This window comes from Chlorocebus sabaeus, chromosome 10 (genome assembly GCF_047675955.1).
Source record: "Chlorocebus sabaeus isolate Y175 chromosome 10, mChlSab1.0.hap1, whole genome shotgun sequence".
NCBI classification, from domain to species: domain Eukaryota; kingdom Metazoa; phylum Chordata; class Mammalia; order Primates; family Cercopithecidae; genus Chlorocebus; species Chlorocebus sabaeus.
In genome coordinates this window covers 114570276-114590555 of record NC_132913.1, presented here as the reverse complement: position 1 = coordinate 114590555, position 20280 = coordinate 114570276, and the positions used below count along the sequence as shown (strand labels likewise).

At 44.9% G+C, this 20280-nt stretch overlaps 1 protein-coding gene across 1 annotated transcript in view; it reads left to right on the top strand.

Annotated features, from left to right (window-relative positions):
* The window catches only part of COL4A4 (collagen type IV alpha 4 chain), a 153921-nt gene extending 136067 nt beyond the window's left edge, over positions 1-17854 (top strand). The window contains exons 45-48 of the mRNA XM_038001450.2: positions 8370-8486; positions 10144-10332; positions 12255-12541; positions 12970-17854. Of these exons, the coding sequence (XP_037857378.2) occupies positions 8370-8486; positions 10144-10332; positions 12255-12541; positions 12970-13233 (857 nt within the window). The 3' untranslated portion in view covers positions 13234-17854. The remainder of the gene's footprint in view (positions 1-8369; positions 8487-10143; positions 10333-12254; positions 12542-12969) is intronic.
* Positions 17855-20280: the final 2426 nt, after the last annotated feature.

Sequence of the window (20280 nt, the reverse complement as noted above, 5' to 3'; positions counted from 1 at the left end):
GCATTGCATCTGTGTTTGTGCACCAGGTTAATTGGGTGTTGGTTGTAGCAACTTCTTTTAATGGCCCGTGAGAACTGGGAATTGGGCCAGTCGTTACTTAACTCATCTTTCTTGATACTCCTTGCATGGATAAAGTTCTGTCAGTCGGTATTACTGGTCACTCCACCTCGTTTTAAAACCAAGCTGCCTTGTTATGTACATATTTGCAATATCTAGAGCTGGGTCCCTCCAACTTATAAAAATAACTTCCAGGTCAAAGATGTGACCTGTAACTGGGTTCTGCAAATTCAATTCAGTAAGTACTTCCAGACTCCCTCTACTCTTTGTAAAGTATGCCACTAGGTGGTGTGAGTGATACAAAGATGAATAAGATGTGTTTTCCCCCTCCAAGGTCTCATAATCCCATGAAAGAAATAGCAGAATATAAATAACTTAAAGTAATGGTAGATTATTACACAATTCATGTTAAAAAGGAGATGCAGGCCGGGCGTGGTGGCTCATGCCTATAATCCCAGCACTTTGGGAGGTCAAGGTGGGTGGATCACCTGAGGTCAGGAGTTTGAGACTAGCCTGACCAACATGGTGAAACCCTGTCTCTACTTAAAATACAAAAGTAGCCGGGCGTGGTGGCAGGTGCCTGTAATCCCAGCTACTTGGGAGGCTGAGGCAGGAGAATTGCTTGAACCCAGGAGGCAGAGGTTGCCGTAAGCTGAGATTGCACCACTGAACTCCAGCCTGGGCAACAAGAGCAAAACTCCATCTAAAACAAAACAAACAAACAAAAAGAGTTGCAAGTTGAGGAGCCAGAATTGTTCAACAGGAAGATGGCGGGAGCACAGGCTGGGCTGATTGGCCTAATAACCAGGCATCTAGGAGTCAGCAACATCTTTGTTACTGTAACTGTGGTCCTGGTTCAGGAACTAGCAGCAACTCGGGTCTGCCCCAGACCTACAGAATCAGAATCTGCTTTTAACAAGGTCCCCCAAATAGTGGCATACATATTCAAATTTGAGATGCCCTGACTATTATATGAATACACTCCTTAAAGATTCAGCTAAGAGTAGAATCTTTTTAGCAAGACAATACTAGCTTCAGGTTAAAATCACCTGCAGGATCTCGAAAGACTATTGTGCCTGGGCCTCATCTCAGACTAATAGAATGTGGAAGGTGGCAAAGCCTGAATGTCAGCATTTTTCAATGCCCCCCAAGTGGCTATAGCAGGTTGAAATGCACTGCTCCACCTCAACATCAAAACTGAGGTGAGAGGGGTGGCTGGGGTCACCCACTGTGGTGGCTTTGCAAAATAACCAAAGAAAGTAACTGGGAAGAGAAAAATATGTGAACAGATCAGTTCTTTACCCTTGAACATGATCGTTATCTCTGACATGAACAAGAACAAGATTCTCTCTCCATAGACTATGAGCTTCTGAAAGAGGGTCTAGTGCTTATGTGGCCCAGGTGTGCTCGCCTGTGATGTCTAATTCCTCCTGACTTAGGGTTGCATGGGCTCATCAGCTGCACGTGACCACAGGAGGGCCTTTCCTGGGTTCTTGTGCCCTCTCTTCATTGGAGCCACTGACCCTGCCTGCTGGAAGTAGGGACACTCCAAGGCCACCTCTCTGCCATCTACATGATTATGATGTTTTTTACAAAGTGCCCCGTCGTTCTGGTGAAGCATCGCCTTCTCTTCCTATGTTCTCACCATGTGGCTCAGCTTCCCTGGGGCTCCTTTTTGTCCTGTGCACCCACTCCCAAGCCCTTACTTTCTTCTGGGTCCCCTCTTCTCTGATAGGAGCCTCTGGGTTCCTGTTACAAAGGACCTCTCTTCCCTGCCATGTATTCCTCGGCCTTGTCTATGCCCGTTGGCCACACTGGCTGTATTGGCCATCCTGTCCAGTTACTAAAGAGTGATAGGTCTATTCTAAGGGCCTAATGGCCAGCCCTGGCTGACCTGGGTCATCTGCAGGCCATGTTGCTCATTCTCCAGCATTTCCTGAAGGCATTTTTTCAGCAGGGTGTGAGGGGCCATATATACCACTCCAGCCTGGGCAACGAGAGCAAAACTCCGTCTAAAACAAAAACAAAATCAAAAAGAAGAGTTGCAAGTCAAGGGTATTGGGAGAATGGGATGGGCAGAGGTTAATTCCAGTGTGGAGAACTGCAGGACTGCTAGGACTCCAACAAGAGCTGGTATTTGAGGATAGCCTTAAGGAAAGGTAGGGCTTATATACCACCACCATATATACCACCCTCAAGATCGAGTGCTATAAAGAAACAGCTGCCATAAAGAAACGGCTGCCACTAGAAAGAACAATGTTCACTTAAAATGACATTGTTGGTATCTTCCCATTTTCCCTTCCAAATCTTCTCTTTTCTGCTCCTCTCCCTCCTCCTCCCCGCCACCCTCAAGTAGACAAAAAAGATAACTACTGAGTGCTGGGCTTAATTCCTGGGTGATGAAATAATCTGTATAACAAACCTCCATGACATGAGTTTTCCTACGTAACAAACCTTCACATGTACCCCTGAACCTAAAATCAAAGGTAAAAAAAAAAAAACGAAAAAGTCTTTTCTTTCATCGCTTAACTGATTTTGTAACCATGTGCTGCAGCTGAGACTTACATAAAAATGAACAAACTTCTGGCTCTTTCCTCCCCAGTGTGTGTGGATGACAGCCACATGAAGTGGGTCCATTAGGAGTTCTCCACCACAGGAGGCCTAACGCTCTTCTACACACAGATCTCTTTGATCTACACCTTTTCCTTCCAGGGCGGCCCTCAAAGGCTAAAGCTTCCTTCAGTGAACTCAAAAGTGTTATCCGTTTTGTTTTGAACTGTTCCTGCCTAATGGATGTTCCCACACCCAGTTAGGGTTGTGTTTCTCTTCGAGGCAACACTTGCCCTCTCAGGAGGTCATCCATCTAACACTGGAGGGTTTTTTTGATGTTTAGTTTTATTCTCTAAAACTAGTTCCAAGTAGGGAGCAAGTCCATAAGGTAGAAAGCTCTGAACATAGAACTCGGGTTAACAGGAGCCTTCCTTCCTGTTTCTCGGGAAATGTCTTCCGCCTGACAGTTTCTCTCTGCCTCACCCTAAAAGGAGTAAAGCCCACATGATAACATCTGGTGTCAGGATTCTTTTTCCGAGATCCTCAGTGATCTCACCATGAGTCTGTACATCAGGAGGAATGCCTGCTGCTGCCTGTTCAGTGGAAGGGGGAAACTCCTCACCCATATGCACTAGGGCAGCCCTTTCTTCAATATATTGCACGCTGGAATCATCTTATCAGGTGGGACAGAGAAAGGAATGCTCTGAGCTCACTGTTTGGGCCCCGTGTTCCTTCCAAGATAATTGATACTCTCTTGGAAGGTGGTGGAGTTCCAGATGCCACCAGCAGTGCCACCCCGGGAAGAGGAGGTTTCTGCCCAGTCACCAGGAAGGGCAGGGCTCCTCTCGCCCAGATGGAGAGGAGGGGATGTGTCCTTTCTCACCTACTGAATGGTAACCACATAGAGCATGCAGTCCAGGACACTCTGGAATAATTCCTTTCTAATCCTGGGAGAACAAAAGCATAACAGGAGCATATCGGACACTGAGATGTCTACACTGGGTGTAGCTCAACCAGCACAGGGCATGGAGGGGAGAGACCCGCTGGTCGTAGGGATGGAAGAAGAAGGGGACACTCTCAGGCAGGCAATCTGAGGACACAATTTTACAAGCAGTGGGGCATGTGGAACCGAGGGCAGGGAAGTGAGACATCTACCCCATCACCCGAGCACTTTAGTCCCCTGCTTCGGCTTTGGAGTCAGATGATCTTTGCTGCGACCACTCGACCCTGTTGCTGCAGCATAGCCGTAGGTAACACGTACATGAATGCATGTGTTCCACTGTAACTGGGGTTACCAAAATGGGCAGTAAATGGCCCACAAGCTGTAATTTGCCAACCACCGTTCTAGAGACCGTAAGAAGCTTGAAGGCAAGATATTGTTTTATTCAGTGTGATATCCACACACAGGCCTGGGTCATGGAGGGTGTTTGGTAAACATCTGGTGAATGAATACATGACTCTCGGATGTAGCCTACTGTGTGGAGCGGTTTCTCAACCTCAGTGCTGCCGACATTTGGGGCCCCATCATTCTTTATCCTGGGGGGCTGTTTGGTAGATTCTAGGATGTCGAGCAGCATCTCTCGCCCCTATCCTACTAGATGCCAGTAATGACTTCTTCCTCCATTTGAGGACCAAAAATGCCTCCAGATATTGCCAAGTGTCTGCTGGGGGGTGGGGGGCGGTGGTGCAGAACCACCCAATGTTGAAGATCATTTACGTAGGGAGGGATGTGGTAGGAGATGGGAGATGCACCTTTAGCCTGTGGGGAAGGCATTTGGTGAAGGGGAAAAAAAAACTTTATTACAAAAGATAAAAAAAAAAGGTAACTTAAAACTAAACACACTTTGGCTGGGCATGGTGGTTCACGCCTGTAATTCCAGCACTTTGGGAAGATGAGGCAGGTGGATCACGAGGTCAGGAGATGGAGACCATCCTGGTTAATACAGTGAAACCCCGTCACTACTAAAAATATAAAAAATTAGCCAGGCGTGGTGGCAGGTGGGAGGCTGAGGCAGGAGAACGGCATGAACCTGGGAGGCAGAACTTGCAGTGAACCGAGATCGTGCCACTGCACTCCAGCCTGGGTGACAGAGCGAGACTCTGTCTCAAAAAAACAAAACAAAAACAAAACAAAACAACAACAAAAAAACACACTTTTAAAAGACACAATTGCCTGGGTATTTTTCTAGTTTTATTTCCGCATGATCATCCTGGGCAGACTCTTTGGCAAACTGTTGTTAACATAACCTTACTTCTATGTCATTACATATTTTCCTACAATATTATCTGCAGTAGCTGAGGAATATTGCCTTATCTGATTGTGCCACAATTTATTTAACCACTACCTTCACCAATTATTGATTGGTTTGCTGCCAGCTGCTCTGCTAGAAATAAGTTAATCCAACAAGGCCCTGCTTTTTGGAGCCACAGGCTAGCAGAAAATGAAGACATTGAGCGAGTCAGTTCGGAAGTGTTGAGTGTTAACAAGGGGTAATGTGGGAATTTCTAAAAGGGGAGCTGAACCTGGGAGTAGGGAGGGGGCATCACGAGGAACATTTAAGGCTTTGGTTCTCGAGCTTCGTGGACCATCAGAATCCCTGAAGAGCTTGTTAAAACGCAGCTTGCTGGGGCCCACCCTAGACCTGATTTGTTAGGTAAGGAGAGGGCTCTGAGAGTCTTTATTTCTAGCACTTTCCCAGGTGCTGCCACTGCTGCTGCTGGTCCAGTAACTACTCTGATTTAAGGAGTTTTCACTTTCTCACTATGATAAGCAACTGGTAATGATATCTTACGTATATGCATCCCTGATTATCATGAAGAAATAGTGTAATGGATAAGAACAGAGGTTCTGGAAATAAGGGCCGGGCGTGGTGGCTCACGCCTATAATCCCAGCACTATGGGAGGCTGAGGTGGGCAGATCACCTGAGGTCAGGAGTTTGAGACCAGCCTGGCCAACATGGTGAAACCTAATCTCTACTAAAATCACAAAAAAAATTAGCTGGGTGTGGTGGCGTGCACCTGTAGTCCCAGCTCTGAGGCAGGAGAATTGCTTGAACCCAAGAGGCGGAGGTTGCAGTGAGCTGAGGTCATGCCACTGCACTCCAGCATGGCCAATAGAGTGAGACTCCATCTCAAAAAAAAAAAAAAAAAAAAAAAAAAAAATTAGCCAGGCATGGTGGCGCGTGCCTGTAGTCCCAGCTACTCGGGAGGCTGTACCTTTAGCCTTTTGGGGAGGCAGGAGAATCGCTTGAATCCGGGAGGCAGAGGCTGCAGTGAGCTGAGATAGTGCCACTCTACTCCAGCCAGGGTGATAGAGCGAGACTCCATCTGAAAAAAAAAAAAAAAGGAGTAGAGATTCTGGAAATAGATGACATGTGTTCATAACTCTGGCTCTACCACATAACCCATGACTCAGTTTCCTGATCTGTAAGAAGGGCTGATTGTGAGGATTATGTGGATTCACTAACATAAAAAGCACTTAGAACACGGCCTGACACAGAATAAACAGTGATGTATTTGCTATTATTGTTGTTGTTTCTTTCAACTAAATTCCCTGAGTAGAATTTCTGGTTTCAAGAATAGGCAGAAATGTAGGCTTTTCAAAATATGCCACTGAGGTCATCACTGGAAAGAGTTTTAAAGTTAAATCATCTATAGCATTTGTTCTCGAAGTGTGGTTCCTGGGACTGGCAGCATCAGCGTCACCTGGAGACTTCTAGAAATGCAGATTCTCAGGCCCCACCCCAGACCTACCAAAGCAGATACTGATTTCTACCAAAGTGTGAGCCAGTGTTGCAGAATGTCTTTGGGCTTCTGTTCTCTGGAGCAGTAGTGACTGTGTCATTGCGCTGTTTAGCCCTGTGTTTCCTACTGATGTTGCTCAGGTGGATTGGAGGAGGAAGATTAGAGTCCAGGGTTGCTCTAGGCAAGTTAGCTACTCTACTATGTGTGGATGCACAGTCAGGGCCTCACCTGGGGCCACTGAGGGACAGGGAGGGGCCTGTGTGGGAAATCTTTGATTCCTGCTAGCTTGCAACACCAAGTCAAACCTCCTTAACCCTCCATGCATCCTTTCCATGACAGGGTTGCTGCTTTAGGAGCAGAGGGTTTCGGTCAGCATCTCTGTTAATACACTCATTTAATGGTTATCAGGCAAGGCTGGTCCCTTAGTAGGGTAGGGGAGGGAGGCTCCATGAATTCCTCAGTTGACTGGCGTCCTCAAATTTGTCATCATCCCCCAGTCACTGGAGGGCGAAGGCAAGAGCCAAGAATGAAAGCCACTTAAGCAAGCCCCTTTGACTTAACGTTTGATTTTAGGCAATGTGTTGGTCTGCTCGGGCCGTCACAACGAAGTATCATCCACACGGTGGCTTAAACAACAGGCAGTTCTAGATGCAGAAATCCAAGATCAAGGAGCCACGACAGGGCTGGTTTCTCCCAAGGCTTCTCTCCGTGGCTTGTGGATGCCACCATCTTCCTGTGTCCTCACATGGCCTCTCCTCTGTGCCATTCCAGGGACATGGATCCCCGGGGTCCCTTTCCCTGTCCAAATTTTCTCCTTGCATAAGGAGACTAGTCAGCCTGGATTAGGGCCCAGCCTAACAGCCTCATTTGAACAGAATCACCTCCTTAAAGGTACTGTCTCCAAATATAGTCACATTCTGAGATATGGGGGCTAGGACTTCAACATATGAAATTTGGGGGTACGCAGATCAGCCCATACCACACTACTCTGTAGCAGAGAGAGAGAGAGAGAGAGAGAGAGAGAGAATAGAAAGAGAGAGAACAGAATAATAAGTAGAGACTAGAAATCTGGAGAAGGCTAGTAATTCAGGAAATTAGGTGTAATAGCAATAGACTCGCCCAAAGACAATGATTGTGTCTGCTGCCCTGACTGAAGGGAGATGGTGGCTAATGAATTGAGGCCTTGACAAAAAAGTAACTGCATACTCAGAGAACCCCTCAAGGATTAACCCAACTGCAGCCGAGTCCCCCAGGTTATATCCAGAGCTCTGCAGCTTGTCAGGGGCAGAGTCTGGGGGCTGATGGCCATTGCATTTCACCCCTTTGGGTCCAAGTTTCCTCTCCACATGTGATTGGCTCTGTGACCTTTATGAGCCCCAGTCTCTTCACTGGTACAACTGGCATGTATGAGTACCTAGTCATATGGCTGCTGGGAAGACTGAACCGGACAATCCACATAAAGGGATGAGCATTGTACCTAGCACATTGTAAACACTAGGGATGAGCATCGTCCCTAGCACATTGTAAACACTCAGTAAAAAGCTGTTTTTAAAAATTGCTGCACCTATCATGCTCCAAGTTTAACGTGACCCCAAATGAAACCGATTAAATTTCATTCATTTCTCCATCTAGGCTTTTAAACAATAATTATTAAGGAAAGTATTTATTATAAATGCCATGCATGTTCAGCAGTTTTTTGTTTTTTGTTTTTTTTTTAAAGTCAAATATACAAGACTATGAAAAAAATGTGAAAACCTGTCTCTCAGCATCTCCCTGGTCTGGCTTCAAATCCTGGCCCAGCCCTTAAGCAAATTATTTGATCTCTCAGAGCCTCAGTTACCCCAACTGCAAGCGGCGATAGTAAAATGCCAACTTCATATCATCGCAAAGACTAAACGAGCTGAAGCATGCAGCCAAAGTGGGAAGGAAGCCTGGGGCGGGCACACGGTATAGGCACGGTAAATGCTAGCAGGTGTCATGGTTGCTTTCACCACCAGCATCATAAACTTTTGTGCAGGGTGCAAAGGAGAGCCTGGGCTGGATGGCAGGAGGGGTATGGATGGCATTCCTGGGTCTCCTGGGCCTCCCGGACGTAAAGGTGACACAGGAGAAGACGGCTATCCCGGAGGACCAGGTAGAGTTTCAGTCTCTCCTCTTTTCTCTGACACTGTAAATCTTAGAGTTGTATACAATATCTCTGACCTCTCAAGTGGCTTTCCAGACGGGATCCTATTCAGATCATTTGCCTTAGATGCCGACTCACCAGGTATCAGAGACAGAAGCAATGAGAACAGAGTGGGATGCATCTCCTATTTTCGAACTGATGCTAAACCATCATAAAACCTAGACAAGGCCCTGCATCCTATTCAGTATTTTCCCAAACTGCTATACATCATCATCGAAGTCTTGGCCATTTCTGCGGTTCATTTTCCAAGGTCATGAAGGGACTGTCAGCCTGGTGGCCGTGGGGTCACCCTTGAGAGGCTGTGTTGAAGACCTTAGGGATGATGTGTGTGTTCTCACCCTCTACAAGTGGCCGAATTGCCTGGTTTCCTGAGTTCACATCATCTTATCATATAACTATTAGTACACTGATGTAGGAAATAGGGCTCTTAAAAAAAAAAAAAAAAAAGGGGGAAGTAGTGTTGGGAAAGGGGACTAGGACTCTTCAGAATAGAAGTGTGAAACGATGCACCAGGAAGCTCATTAGGCACATGGATCCAAAGAGCCCAAGACACAATCCCATCCCCAGAGAGTACCTGGCCAGGGGTACAAACTCCTGTACCAGGTTAGTAGTGAGTAGAAATGAATGAGGAGGGCTGGGTGGGGTCTGCAGCAGAATGGAGCTTTGGCTAAAAGCTGCAGCTCAGCTCCAGTCAGTTATAGTCTACAGAAATGTGGGCCTACACTCTGCTCTTTTCAAGTTCAAAATATCAACTCGTAAAATCCTTACAGGTCAAAACACATGAGCAGGCCTGATTCAGTCCACAGGCTACCGCTTTGTCATCTCTGGTTGACGGTGTAGATGGGGAGAACCTGCCAGTCTTGCAGAACCAAGGGTAGAACACAAAAACAAAATACCTTTTGGTTTCAGTGTCTAACTTCACCTTTTGCTCCTGGCCTTCTTCAATAGTTCAGCGCCTTAGAGGTGTTGGAGGATACAGACCCTGCTCACGTTCTCTAGAACTGTTGATTTCCCATCTGCCAACAACAATGCTAGAATGAGGCCTTCCTTCCATTTCCCTCTCTTCTCAAAGAAGAGAGCCACACTTGCAGATGTGGATCCCAAGCCTTTGCCCTTCTCAGAATGGAACTGACAATATGCTGGAACCAGGGAAGAGGTCTGGGAGGTGTAAGAAAGACCGACTTTGGGGAGCACCTGCTCTGCAGTTCAGTCTGGGGAGTCCACACTTGTGGTGTGTCATTACACTGTCCTTGTTCTTTTCTTCCTAGCATATTTCATAACGTACCTTTTTGTTATGCTTATTGTTTCTTATTTCTCTTCCTCAAGTGTAATGCAAGCTCTAGGAGGGCAGGGATTTTTCTCTGTTTTTTGTCTTTGTGCTAATGTAGCCCAGGCACCTAGGAGTTGCTTGGAACAAATACTTGCTGACTGCGTTGTGTGTACCTTGGCTGTGTAGCTGTGCACACTCCAGAGGGTGGGGAGGGGCTGAGTCATGCTCCCCTCTGCCCCCTGAGTGCTTAGCACAGTGCCAGAACAGAGGTGCTTAATGTATTTGTTAAACCGAACCCCCTAACCTGCCTTTGTTGTTTTTTCTTTGTTCCTCCAGGGCCTCCTGGTCCCACTGGGGATCCTGGGCCCAAAGGGTTTGGTGCTGGATACCTCAGTGGCTTCCTCCTGGTTCTCCACAGTCAGACGGACCAGGAGCCCACCTGCCCCCTGGGCATGCCCAGGCTCTGGACTGGGTATAGTCTGTTATACCTGGAAGGGCAAGAGAAAGCTCACAATCAAGACCTTGGTATGGATACAGGATCACCCAGGTTCATTGCCTGAAGAGTAACATTTGGGATTAATTTTACTGATTCATCAACACCTTAAATGATGACTAATCTTATATGGGATTATTCTCACTTTTTTAAAAAAACACTAGCATGCTCATTCTCAGCTAATCCTTTAAACTTATGATCCTATGAAGTGTCAAAGAAGCTCATTCTGGCTATAATTATTATCTGGCTATAATATTATCTGGCTAATATTATTAGTGTTATAAAAATGATTCTTCCTCAGTAAGTTAAATGTAACTCTGTTATCAAATGTACTTTTTGCTTCCAAATGTAAATTAACCAGAATGTGGTCAGTTCCTGTACTTATGTGTAAAATGGTGCAGCCACAGCACCCTGATGGTTATATTACAGCACTTGCCAGCATCAACTCCCTACCCTACTACAATTTGTTCTTAAATTACAGGAGTTTATTTTGAGGGTCATCTCTTGGTGCTCCTTGTCAATTTTCTTTTCCTTTCTTTTCTTTTTTGAGATGGAGCCTTGCTCTGTTGCCCAGGCTGGAGTGAGTGCAGTGGCACGATCTTGGCTCACTGCAACCTCCGCCTCCAGGGTTCATGTGATTCTCCTGCCTCAGCCTCCTGAGTAGCTGAGACTACAGGCTTGTGCCACCAGGCCTGGCTAATTTTTGTATTTTTAGTAGAGCTGGGATCTTGCCATGTTGGCCAGGTTGGTCTCAAATACCTGACCTCAGGTGATCTGCCCGCCTTGGCCTCCCATAGTGCTGGGATTACAGGTGTGAGCCACCGCACCCAGTCCTTGTCAATTTTCAATAGTAAATTTGCAAGCTGCAGGGACTGATTTTAAGTCAAAGGCTTAAGTACCTGGCTGCTGGGAAACACTGTCTTTCCAAGAAAATCATGGTTAGAATGGAAGGTGCAGGAAGGATATGTTGACGGCGACAGTTGACCGTGAGGTGCTTGCCATTGTGCTCACTAGGCAGTGACCCCAGCTGATAATAAGGGTGGTCAAAGAGTGCAAACCTTGGGTGGCAACTACTTATACATCCCCTGCATTTCTCCCTTGGGTTTGGCATGGCCTTTCCCATCACAAGGGGCCGGTTTCTTGGAGCACAGGAGAAAGGAGGAAGTGATGTTCAATATCCTGAATCAGTTTCCTTCTCTCCTCCTCTCCCTCTGCCATCAGTTTCTTTCCTTCCTCGTCTTTGTATCATCAGTCTTGCTTCTCCCCTCTTGGTCTAACCAGAGCACACATCTTAAAACTCTGCAGAACTCTTGGGATAAAGTCCAAACTCCTTAACGAGATTGACAAAGGCCACATCCAATGGTCTGATTTGTCACTGGACACCCCTGAGACAAACAGACAATACAGACACCCTCTCCTCACATTCCCTGCACTGAACATGTCTGAGTTCTCTGAGCTCCACGCTCCCCTATCTCCGGCCCCCTCTGACGCTGTATCTCTCTTTTGAGTAGTCACTACCACCATCTCCAAGCCTGGCTAAATCCTTTTCATATTTCAAGTCCTAACTTAAAATCACATATTCCAGTTATCCTTCCTTGAGGTCCCAGAACCCTACACTTCTCATTCTTAGGGCTTGTTGTGCTATATTTTCATTGCTTGTTTGCTCATCCAGTTCCCCGCTAGGCCATGAGCTTCCTGAACACAGAGATGTGCTCGGCGCTCACCTCCAGCACCCGCCCCCCTGCTTGACTCATGAGTGAGGGATGAGGGGATGAGGGCTGGCCCACAGGACCACGAAGGTGTCAGAAATGGCTTCCCCACCACAGAAGTAGGCTTTGACGAGGGCCTCCAGATTCCAGAACATGTATCTGCAAAGGCCAGATGGAGGAAGGAAGGGTTTGGGAACACCTACATGGGGTGCTTGGACACCAGCTGTCTCTTCTTCATTCCCAAGGTCTGGCAGGGTCTTGCCTTCCCGTGTTTAGCACGCTGCCCTTTGCCTACTGCAACATCCACCAGGTGTGCCACTATGCCCAGAGAAACGACAGATCCTACTGGCTGGCCAGCGCTGCACCCCTCCCCATGATGCCACTCTCTGAAGAGGCGATCCGCCCCTATGTCAGCCGCTGTGCGGTGTGTGAGGCTCCGGCCCAGGCGGTGGCGGTGCACAGCCAGGACCAGTCCATCCCCCCATGTCCGCAGACCTGGAGGAGCCTCTGGATCGGGTATTCATTCCTGATGGTGAGTCCCGTGCCCTTGAACCCTGGCACATTCACCATTTCCTAACACCTTCTCCTGTCCTTTCTGTCTGGATTGGACAGTAATTCAGAGCACTCTGCACTTAGGACATAAGGTCACAGAGGCTGTTGCAAACCATAGCCTGTTGGGATGCAGGGCCATTATCTTTTAAAAACACTGGGATTGATTTTGATCACATGGGTAGAATTTAGAAGATGAATTTGCTTCAGCCATCGGTGAAACTGGAGCCAATTTGTGTGCATACTCACCATGCTGACTATGGTTCCTTTTCAGCAGCTTGTATGTTGTTCTTTATAGAATAATCTACGGAAAAAATGTTAAGATCAGGCCCAAACCTGGGTGTGTCCCTGATTGGGTCTGGGGTTGTCTGTGTGTGTCTGAGCCCTAATTCTCTCTTGTTTTCTGGGTAGCACACAGGAGCTGGGGACCAAGGAGGAGGGCAGGCCCTCATGTCACCCGGCAGCTGCCTGGAAGATTTCAGAGCAGCACCATTCCTTGAATGCCAAGGCCGGCAGGGAACTTGCCACTTTTTTGCAAATGAGTATAGCTTCTGGCTGACAACAGTGAAAGCAGACTTGCAGTTTTCCCCTGCTCCAGCACCAGACACCTTAAAAGAAAGCCAGGCCCAACGCCAGAAAATCAGCCGGTGCCAGGTCTGCCTGAAGTATAGCTAGAGAATGCGAAATTCACCAACACGTGGCCAGGAGAAACTTCCTAGGGGGCTAAGACTTCCTAGACTGTGCTAAGAGACGTCATGGTGCTCATTTTGGACTCTCTTTCAGTAGTTCCTTCTGTTTTGTCATGGTTATTCCCAGAGTCCTCTGGTTCCTTGACACATTAAGCAAATGCTGCACGGATGGATCTGTTTGGACCTCCCAGTCTAGATGGAACCTAGATACTCTTATTTTACTGAGGATGACCGAAGAACTGGCTTTATTTAAATATATGCTAATTCTCAGAAAGGCAAGTAGATGATAAAGGCCAGATTACAAATTACATTACTGAAAACTTCATCTGTGGGTTAACAGTATCTCAAACAATAGAAGTCAATTACTCTATAATACAGTGGGCTTCTGGATGGATTTTACAGGAAAAAATAAACAGGTCAATGAATGAAACTAGAAAGCAGAGATTTTCAACATTTCAGAATGATTTCCACTGTAATCTATTTTTCCATATACTTTAAATAATGGTAAAACCACGACCCAAAGTGATTTTTTTTTTAAAGAAGAAAAAAAAAATATCACACTGCCAGCATTAACAGTTCGTTCCAAAGGAGAATGAATCATGATGCCAGAAAGGTCCACAGTCGCCGTATTCCAGAGATGCGACATTAGCATAAACGCATCACAGATGAATATAAAACATTATGTTCTCTTCTGCATTTTTCAGAGAATAGAAATGCCTACTTTGGCAACCCTTTTGAAAAGTAGCAATTATGGAAAAAAATATATTCAATAAGAGATTAGGAGCCTAAAAGCTATTAGTGAATATTAAGGTAGTTATTCACAAAAATTGACTCCCCATTGCAGGGAACTTCCAGACAGACCACTTTTCCCCAGTCGGGGTCCGGCGTGTCACCGGTGTGTGCGTGCTAATGGGACTGGCACTACATGGGGCTTACTCAGGCAGGCACACGCTTCGTACAAAGCATCTCACTCCCCTCCCCAGGAGAGCCTGCACAGCTTCCTGCACTCACAACGGACACTTTTCTCCACACACATAATGGCAGCTCACTTGGGGACGTGACAGAGCTATCATTATGCACTTGGGAGAAAATTAAGGGCCGACTTAATTAAACTTAGGTAAGAAGATTCATTTAAGTCAGGGTTACCCCACCAGGAGGACATGGCATTATCTTTAAACGAAACAAAGACGATTTATAATTTGAATTTTATGCTCCCGTGGTTGGCTGTTACAGGAGCATCCCATTTTGCCAATTTGAAAGACATTCTTGTATTTTATATCAGTCTCATACCAAGGTAACAGTTTGACATTTGGCATTAGTATTTTCTATAAAAGTTTAGAATGTGTGTCAATTTATACTGAGTATTTTTTCTGTAAAGCAAAAGATCCCTTTTTCTATTTTGCTAGGAATTTGGTGATCTAATCCTAAATTTAAAAGATTTGTTGGGAAAAAATTTTTAGGAAACTCACCTTCCTCGTCTAAAAGAAAAAGGCATTTTAGAAAAAACTAAAGAAATGTCTCATGGGCATGACACTCATTTCAGTGCTTAGTTTCCATGCACTTAAAAATCTTAATTGAGAAGAAAAACTCAATTAAAATTTTGTTTATAAGAAATGTTTTCCTTGCCAAACTTTGATTTGGAACGAGCTCTTACATGCAGAACAAATTTCAAATGAGTTTTGCTATGGGCTGCCTCCGGGGTGGCAATTTATTGTAAGAGTATTTTCTGGTAAAAAGAAAAATGTGTATTTTAAGATGAAATATTTTCTTGATGTAGCAGAATATTTCCTAGTTCATTTGGCCCATTTAATATTTTTTAAACTATGCTCTGGCATGTTGAATATTTTTGTGCACCTAAAACTTGAGCCAATTTCAATCTTATTTGTACTTACCTTTCTCCTTCCAAAAAAGCTGTATCTATTACCAAAAGTCAACTCTCCTAAAAGTTCAACTTGTTCATCTTGAACCTGGCCTGAGAACATTTTCTGGGAAGAGGTAAGGGTGACAAACGAAACATCAGAAACGTATCTTGCTTGTTTAATTATTTTAAACACTTTAATGTTGGTATTAGAATATTATCTTCATAAGTTAATAAATAAGTTAAAAAAAAAAAAGAACCCGCACAAACACAGCCTAAATTATGTAGACAGTTTACTCCAAGTGAGCTTGGGAAGGTATCAGACTGTTCAAAATGTTAGTATTACAAGAGCTGTCTCTAAATGCAGCATTAACGCTGCCCTCTAATTTTGCAAAAGAATTTTAAAGGATCAAAAGGGCAGAAAAATAGGAAAAATAACTTATTGGAATAGAAGATCCTATTATCTTAAACTATTATTTTCTTCATCTGGTTATATATCAATGTGCCTTCAATTACTCTCTCTCTGTGGAGGTGATGAACAAAGCTTTCAAGTTGTTCTCCTAACCCATTATTGGAGATGATCCTTATCAAACCCTCCTCTCCCTGTCTCCCCACCAGCCTTGTAGACTGGAACGTGTCTAGATTGTCCTAATTCCCATTAGGCAGGCAGGCACACTGTTCTGTGCCCGTGCTGGAAATCTGGGATGCTTACTTCTGGGTTCTGATTCTCAGTGAGTGGAGCCCATTCATCCAGGCAGGTTTCCATGCTATGCGTGGCCCTTTCGTTCTGCTCTCACACTCCCCACACTGAAAGCTGAGTCATGGCTACTTTGGATGGCTACCTCCTCTTTAGCCCCATGCCTGGCTCACACAGCCTTTGTCTTCCACCTCCACCCTTTCAGTAGGCATCTCCCACCTGGTGCTTTAGTTTCAAATCCCCGTTGCCATCTAAGATCCACCCAAACTTGATTTTGTCACCCTCTGGATTAGAATCCTTCTATGACTCCACTGCCCACGAAGTCCAAATGACTTCCTATGGGGTGAAAGGTCCAGTGGGGACTGTTCGAGGGTTCCCTCTAGGAGTATTTCCTGTCACGATGAACTGTGTGCAGCTCTGCAGACACTCCCAGCACCTCTTCGACTTTGCTCCTGCTTCACCAGTGGTGTCCTCCCTGGGGTCAGTTTACCCTGTGTGGGAGGTGAATTCCCTGGGGGAAATTTGGGCTCCCTTCTGCTGCTCTTGTGCAGTGCACATGGCTGTCCTCATTTTCTCCGTTCCCCATTGCTTCTTTAGCATCTCAGTGCACTTCCTTCATTTCATTGCCAAAATGCAAGCCCCTTGAGGGCAGGGACCATGCTTGACTCGTTTTGATATGCCCAATGCCTAGCACAGAGTTGAACACACTGCTGCCAATTCTTTTTTTCAATGACAATTCCATAAACTCATTAGGCATTAGGTGTTCAGCTCTGCATATAAGGCCTTCATCAGCAAAATGGTTACAAGTATAAACCATTTCCTACTTCAGAATATTTTAATGTTCAACTTATCTGTATACCCACATTCTCTTGTTACGATTATTGCCAGAAAGCCAATTGATAAGCTTTCAATGGCTTATCATGAATGGTTTTTGTTTTTTCTATAAACGGAAATTTCAGACATGAGATTTGAGAGATTTGACTGAGAAGACCCCACAGTAAAATGTGACATGACTTACCTTATGCTGTAATTTGTATTTCCTCAGGATTTAAGAGCTTCCTAGCATAAAGTCTTTGCTAAACGTCTGTATACATGTTATTGGTGCTCCGAAAAATAGTCAATGGAATGGTGTACTACAATTGGGCTTTATCATCTTATTCTGAACCTCGTGTAGATTATAGTAAAGCAAACCATTCAGTGTGTTCCAGGAAATTATATTAGATCTGTGTTTCTATCAGTTCACTGGAATAATCTGATAATTGTTACTTTTACTTGGTATGGCTGCAAGAATAGTGGAAGGAGGAGGACTTGAGAGTTGGTTGAACCCGGGTTTGAAATCTGGCTTAGTCATTTTTCAGCTGTTATCCTGGGTGAGTTTTGCCAACTTTCTTAGCTTCATTTCCCTCCTTAATGTTAACAGCTACTCTTGCATTGAAAATGAAGTTAGATTACCTGTCTAGCATACCCATCATCATACACTCAATGATGGTCACATTTTGTATTCAAAATAAACTAATATGAAAAATATTTCTTGTTTTTATTTTACACAGAATTATGATTCTCACAGGGTATATAAATTACTGATTAGATTTATATGTGGCCAATTCTTAATGTCATTGGGAATGCTGTTTCATTTCAATCCTCAAAGTTACTGTAGCACAGAAAATATCACAATTTCCTGCAGGGATATTATCAGTAAGTCCTGCAGGGAACAAACAATTGACATTAAAAATCAGTACTCTGCAATTGTCACTGTTATTATCTGCTAGAAACTCTGCATAATACATTTTAAACCACCAAGGCTGGCTGCCACATCCATGTGAAATGCTTGAATTTTATGGTGCTTAAATATTTAATGATTCATGGGAAAAATGTGAAATGTGTCTAATAAATTGCATCCCTTTCTCTAACCTCTGGTTGTAAAGTTAAAGACTTTTAGCATGTAACTTTTGCAAGATGCCTGGTCTACCACTGGCACTTAAATCTTTGTTGTATTACGATTTATAACATGGTTCATTATATATAAAATTCTGTGATGACTTCCAAAAACAACTGTGTTTTATCTGGTGCATTTATTTTCTTTCAAGCCAATGTGGGTTTACTTTTTTTTGTTTTTGTTTTCTAGCTTACATTGTAATGTGGCTCACACTTGTGGAAGTGTGAACTGCAGAAGGGAAGAGTGTAGGCTGGAAAGGATGGGATTCGGAGGCTCTTGGAAACACTGTTCTATGCACAGTGATGGGGTGCAGAAGAGGAATGAAAGCAGGTCTCATGGGGAAGGTCTGTATCAACCCCAGGGGAGTTGCTTGGGCAGTGGCCAGTGGGCATGGGGCTTACACCCTCTTGGCCTCAGCTGTCTCATTAGCTGAGTGAGAATAAGACCACCTGCTTCACAGCACTGTTCGGGGGATTCAAGGTGTGAAAGTCAACTACAAAGAGATTTATGAAACCAAAGACATTGTTAGTTTTAACCACAGTGACTTGAAGTCAGGAGTTAGGTATTGATTACATTTCTCTTTACAGCCAGACATGGGGATAGGTGGAGTGCAGATATTCAATAACTGTTTTGTGGACTTTTTTTTTTTAAGAGACATGATCTTGCTCTATTGTCCAGGCTGAGTGCAGTGGTACAATCATGGCTCACTGGAGCCTTGACCTCATAGGCTCAAGTGATCCTCCTGCCTCAGCCTCCCCAGTAGCTGGGCTACAAGCATGTGCTACTGTGGCTAATTTTTAATTTTTGTAGAAGCGGGGTCCTGCTCTGTTGCCCAGGCTAGTCTTAAACTCTTGGCTTCAAATCATCCTCCTGCCTCAGCCTGCCAAAGCATTGGGATTACAGGCATGAGCCGCTGCACCCAGCCTTGGACTTACTTTTAAGTAGGAAGAAACTTCATTGGTATTTGGGTCAACCTTTTACCTGATAAGAGAAATAAGGATACTCAACTAACATTTCTTGACCATCTACTATGTGACAGATGCAGTACTGGCTCTGCTATATATGCTTCCTGTCAACCCTACAGCTGTCCTATTTTGCAGACAAGGAAACTGAGCTTTAGAGAGAATAAGTAACTTCTTTAAGGTCATACAGTCACCATCCAGTAGAATCCAAACCCTTGTCTATCTGTTCTTAAAGATAATGCTTTTATCCTTTCCTCCATTACCTCCCAGGGGCTTTCCCCATTTGTGAATTGGTTAGAAAATAGAGGGTCTCACATAGAGGTGTCCTGGATGCTCCTGTCACTGCAAAGCCCCTTGTTTTACGGGTTCTAAGGTAGCCCATCCAGCTCAGCTTGGAGATTCTCTCAAGCTGTTCTAGAGGGAAGGGGTGAGGAACCCATGAGGACAGAGCTCTTTTGGGGGATCCCAGAGGCCTATATCTCAGGGTCAACTGAAAACCAGCCATGTCTCCTGTATTAGTCCATTTTCATGCTGCTGATAAAGACATACCCGAGACTGGGCAATTTACAAAAGAAAGAGGTTTACTGGACTTACAGTTCCACGGGCCTAGGGAGGCCTCACAATCATGGCAGAAGGTGAAAGGCACGTCTCACATGGCGGCTGACAAGAGGAGAGAGCTTGTGCAGGGAAACTCCCCTTTTCCAAACCATCAGATCTCGTGAGACATATTCACTATCAATCACCAGAACAGCACGGGAAAGACCTGCCCCCATGATTCCGTGACCTCCCACCGAGTCCCTCCCATGACATGTGGGAATTCAAGATGAGATTTGGGTGGGGACACAGCCAAACCATGTCACCTCTGGAGCCCCTAGAAACCCAAGGTCAGTCATTTAGGGCAACTGCTCTGAGCTGGAGAAAGGAGGATCTGAAGGCCCTTACTTGATGCTCAGTCTCTGCAGCACCAGCCAGCTTAGTCATTTTTGTTCTCCCATTTGCCAGCAAGGCAATTCCTTCATACATTATTTCTAGGGGGTAGGTTGCATCCTCAGTGATTACATATTTAGTGGTTATAATTTTATCAGCCAAAGATGAAATTCTCAACCTGTAATCATTATTATGTTTGATAAAAGTAGGGAAAATTGTATAATGAGGAGTAAAATGTTCTTCTGGTCCCCAAGCAGTCAGTCCGCTTTACATGCAACAAATGGTGTTAAATGCACTTGTGTGCACTGAAATTTGAGAAGTACTTTGGTGCCTATAAACCACAGGGGACTTGTTAAAATGTAGATTCTGATCCTTTGGTCTGTGGAGCAGCAGTCTGAATTTGTGGAAGCTCCCAGGTGCTGTGGGCCCTGGCTGCACACCCTGAAGAGCAGAGAGGTTGGCCTCGTGCTCCTCTATAGTGAGAGTCTGAAGACCTTGTTCAATTGTGTTAATAATTATCTGATACTAAGGATATGCAAGATAGATTTAAATTGTTGAGGGAGAGGAGCTTGTAAAGAGACAGTATCTCAAGGTCAGAGGCAGGCAATAACTTGCAAGAATCTCAAGTAAATATCATGACTCTCTTAAGTTAC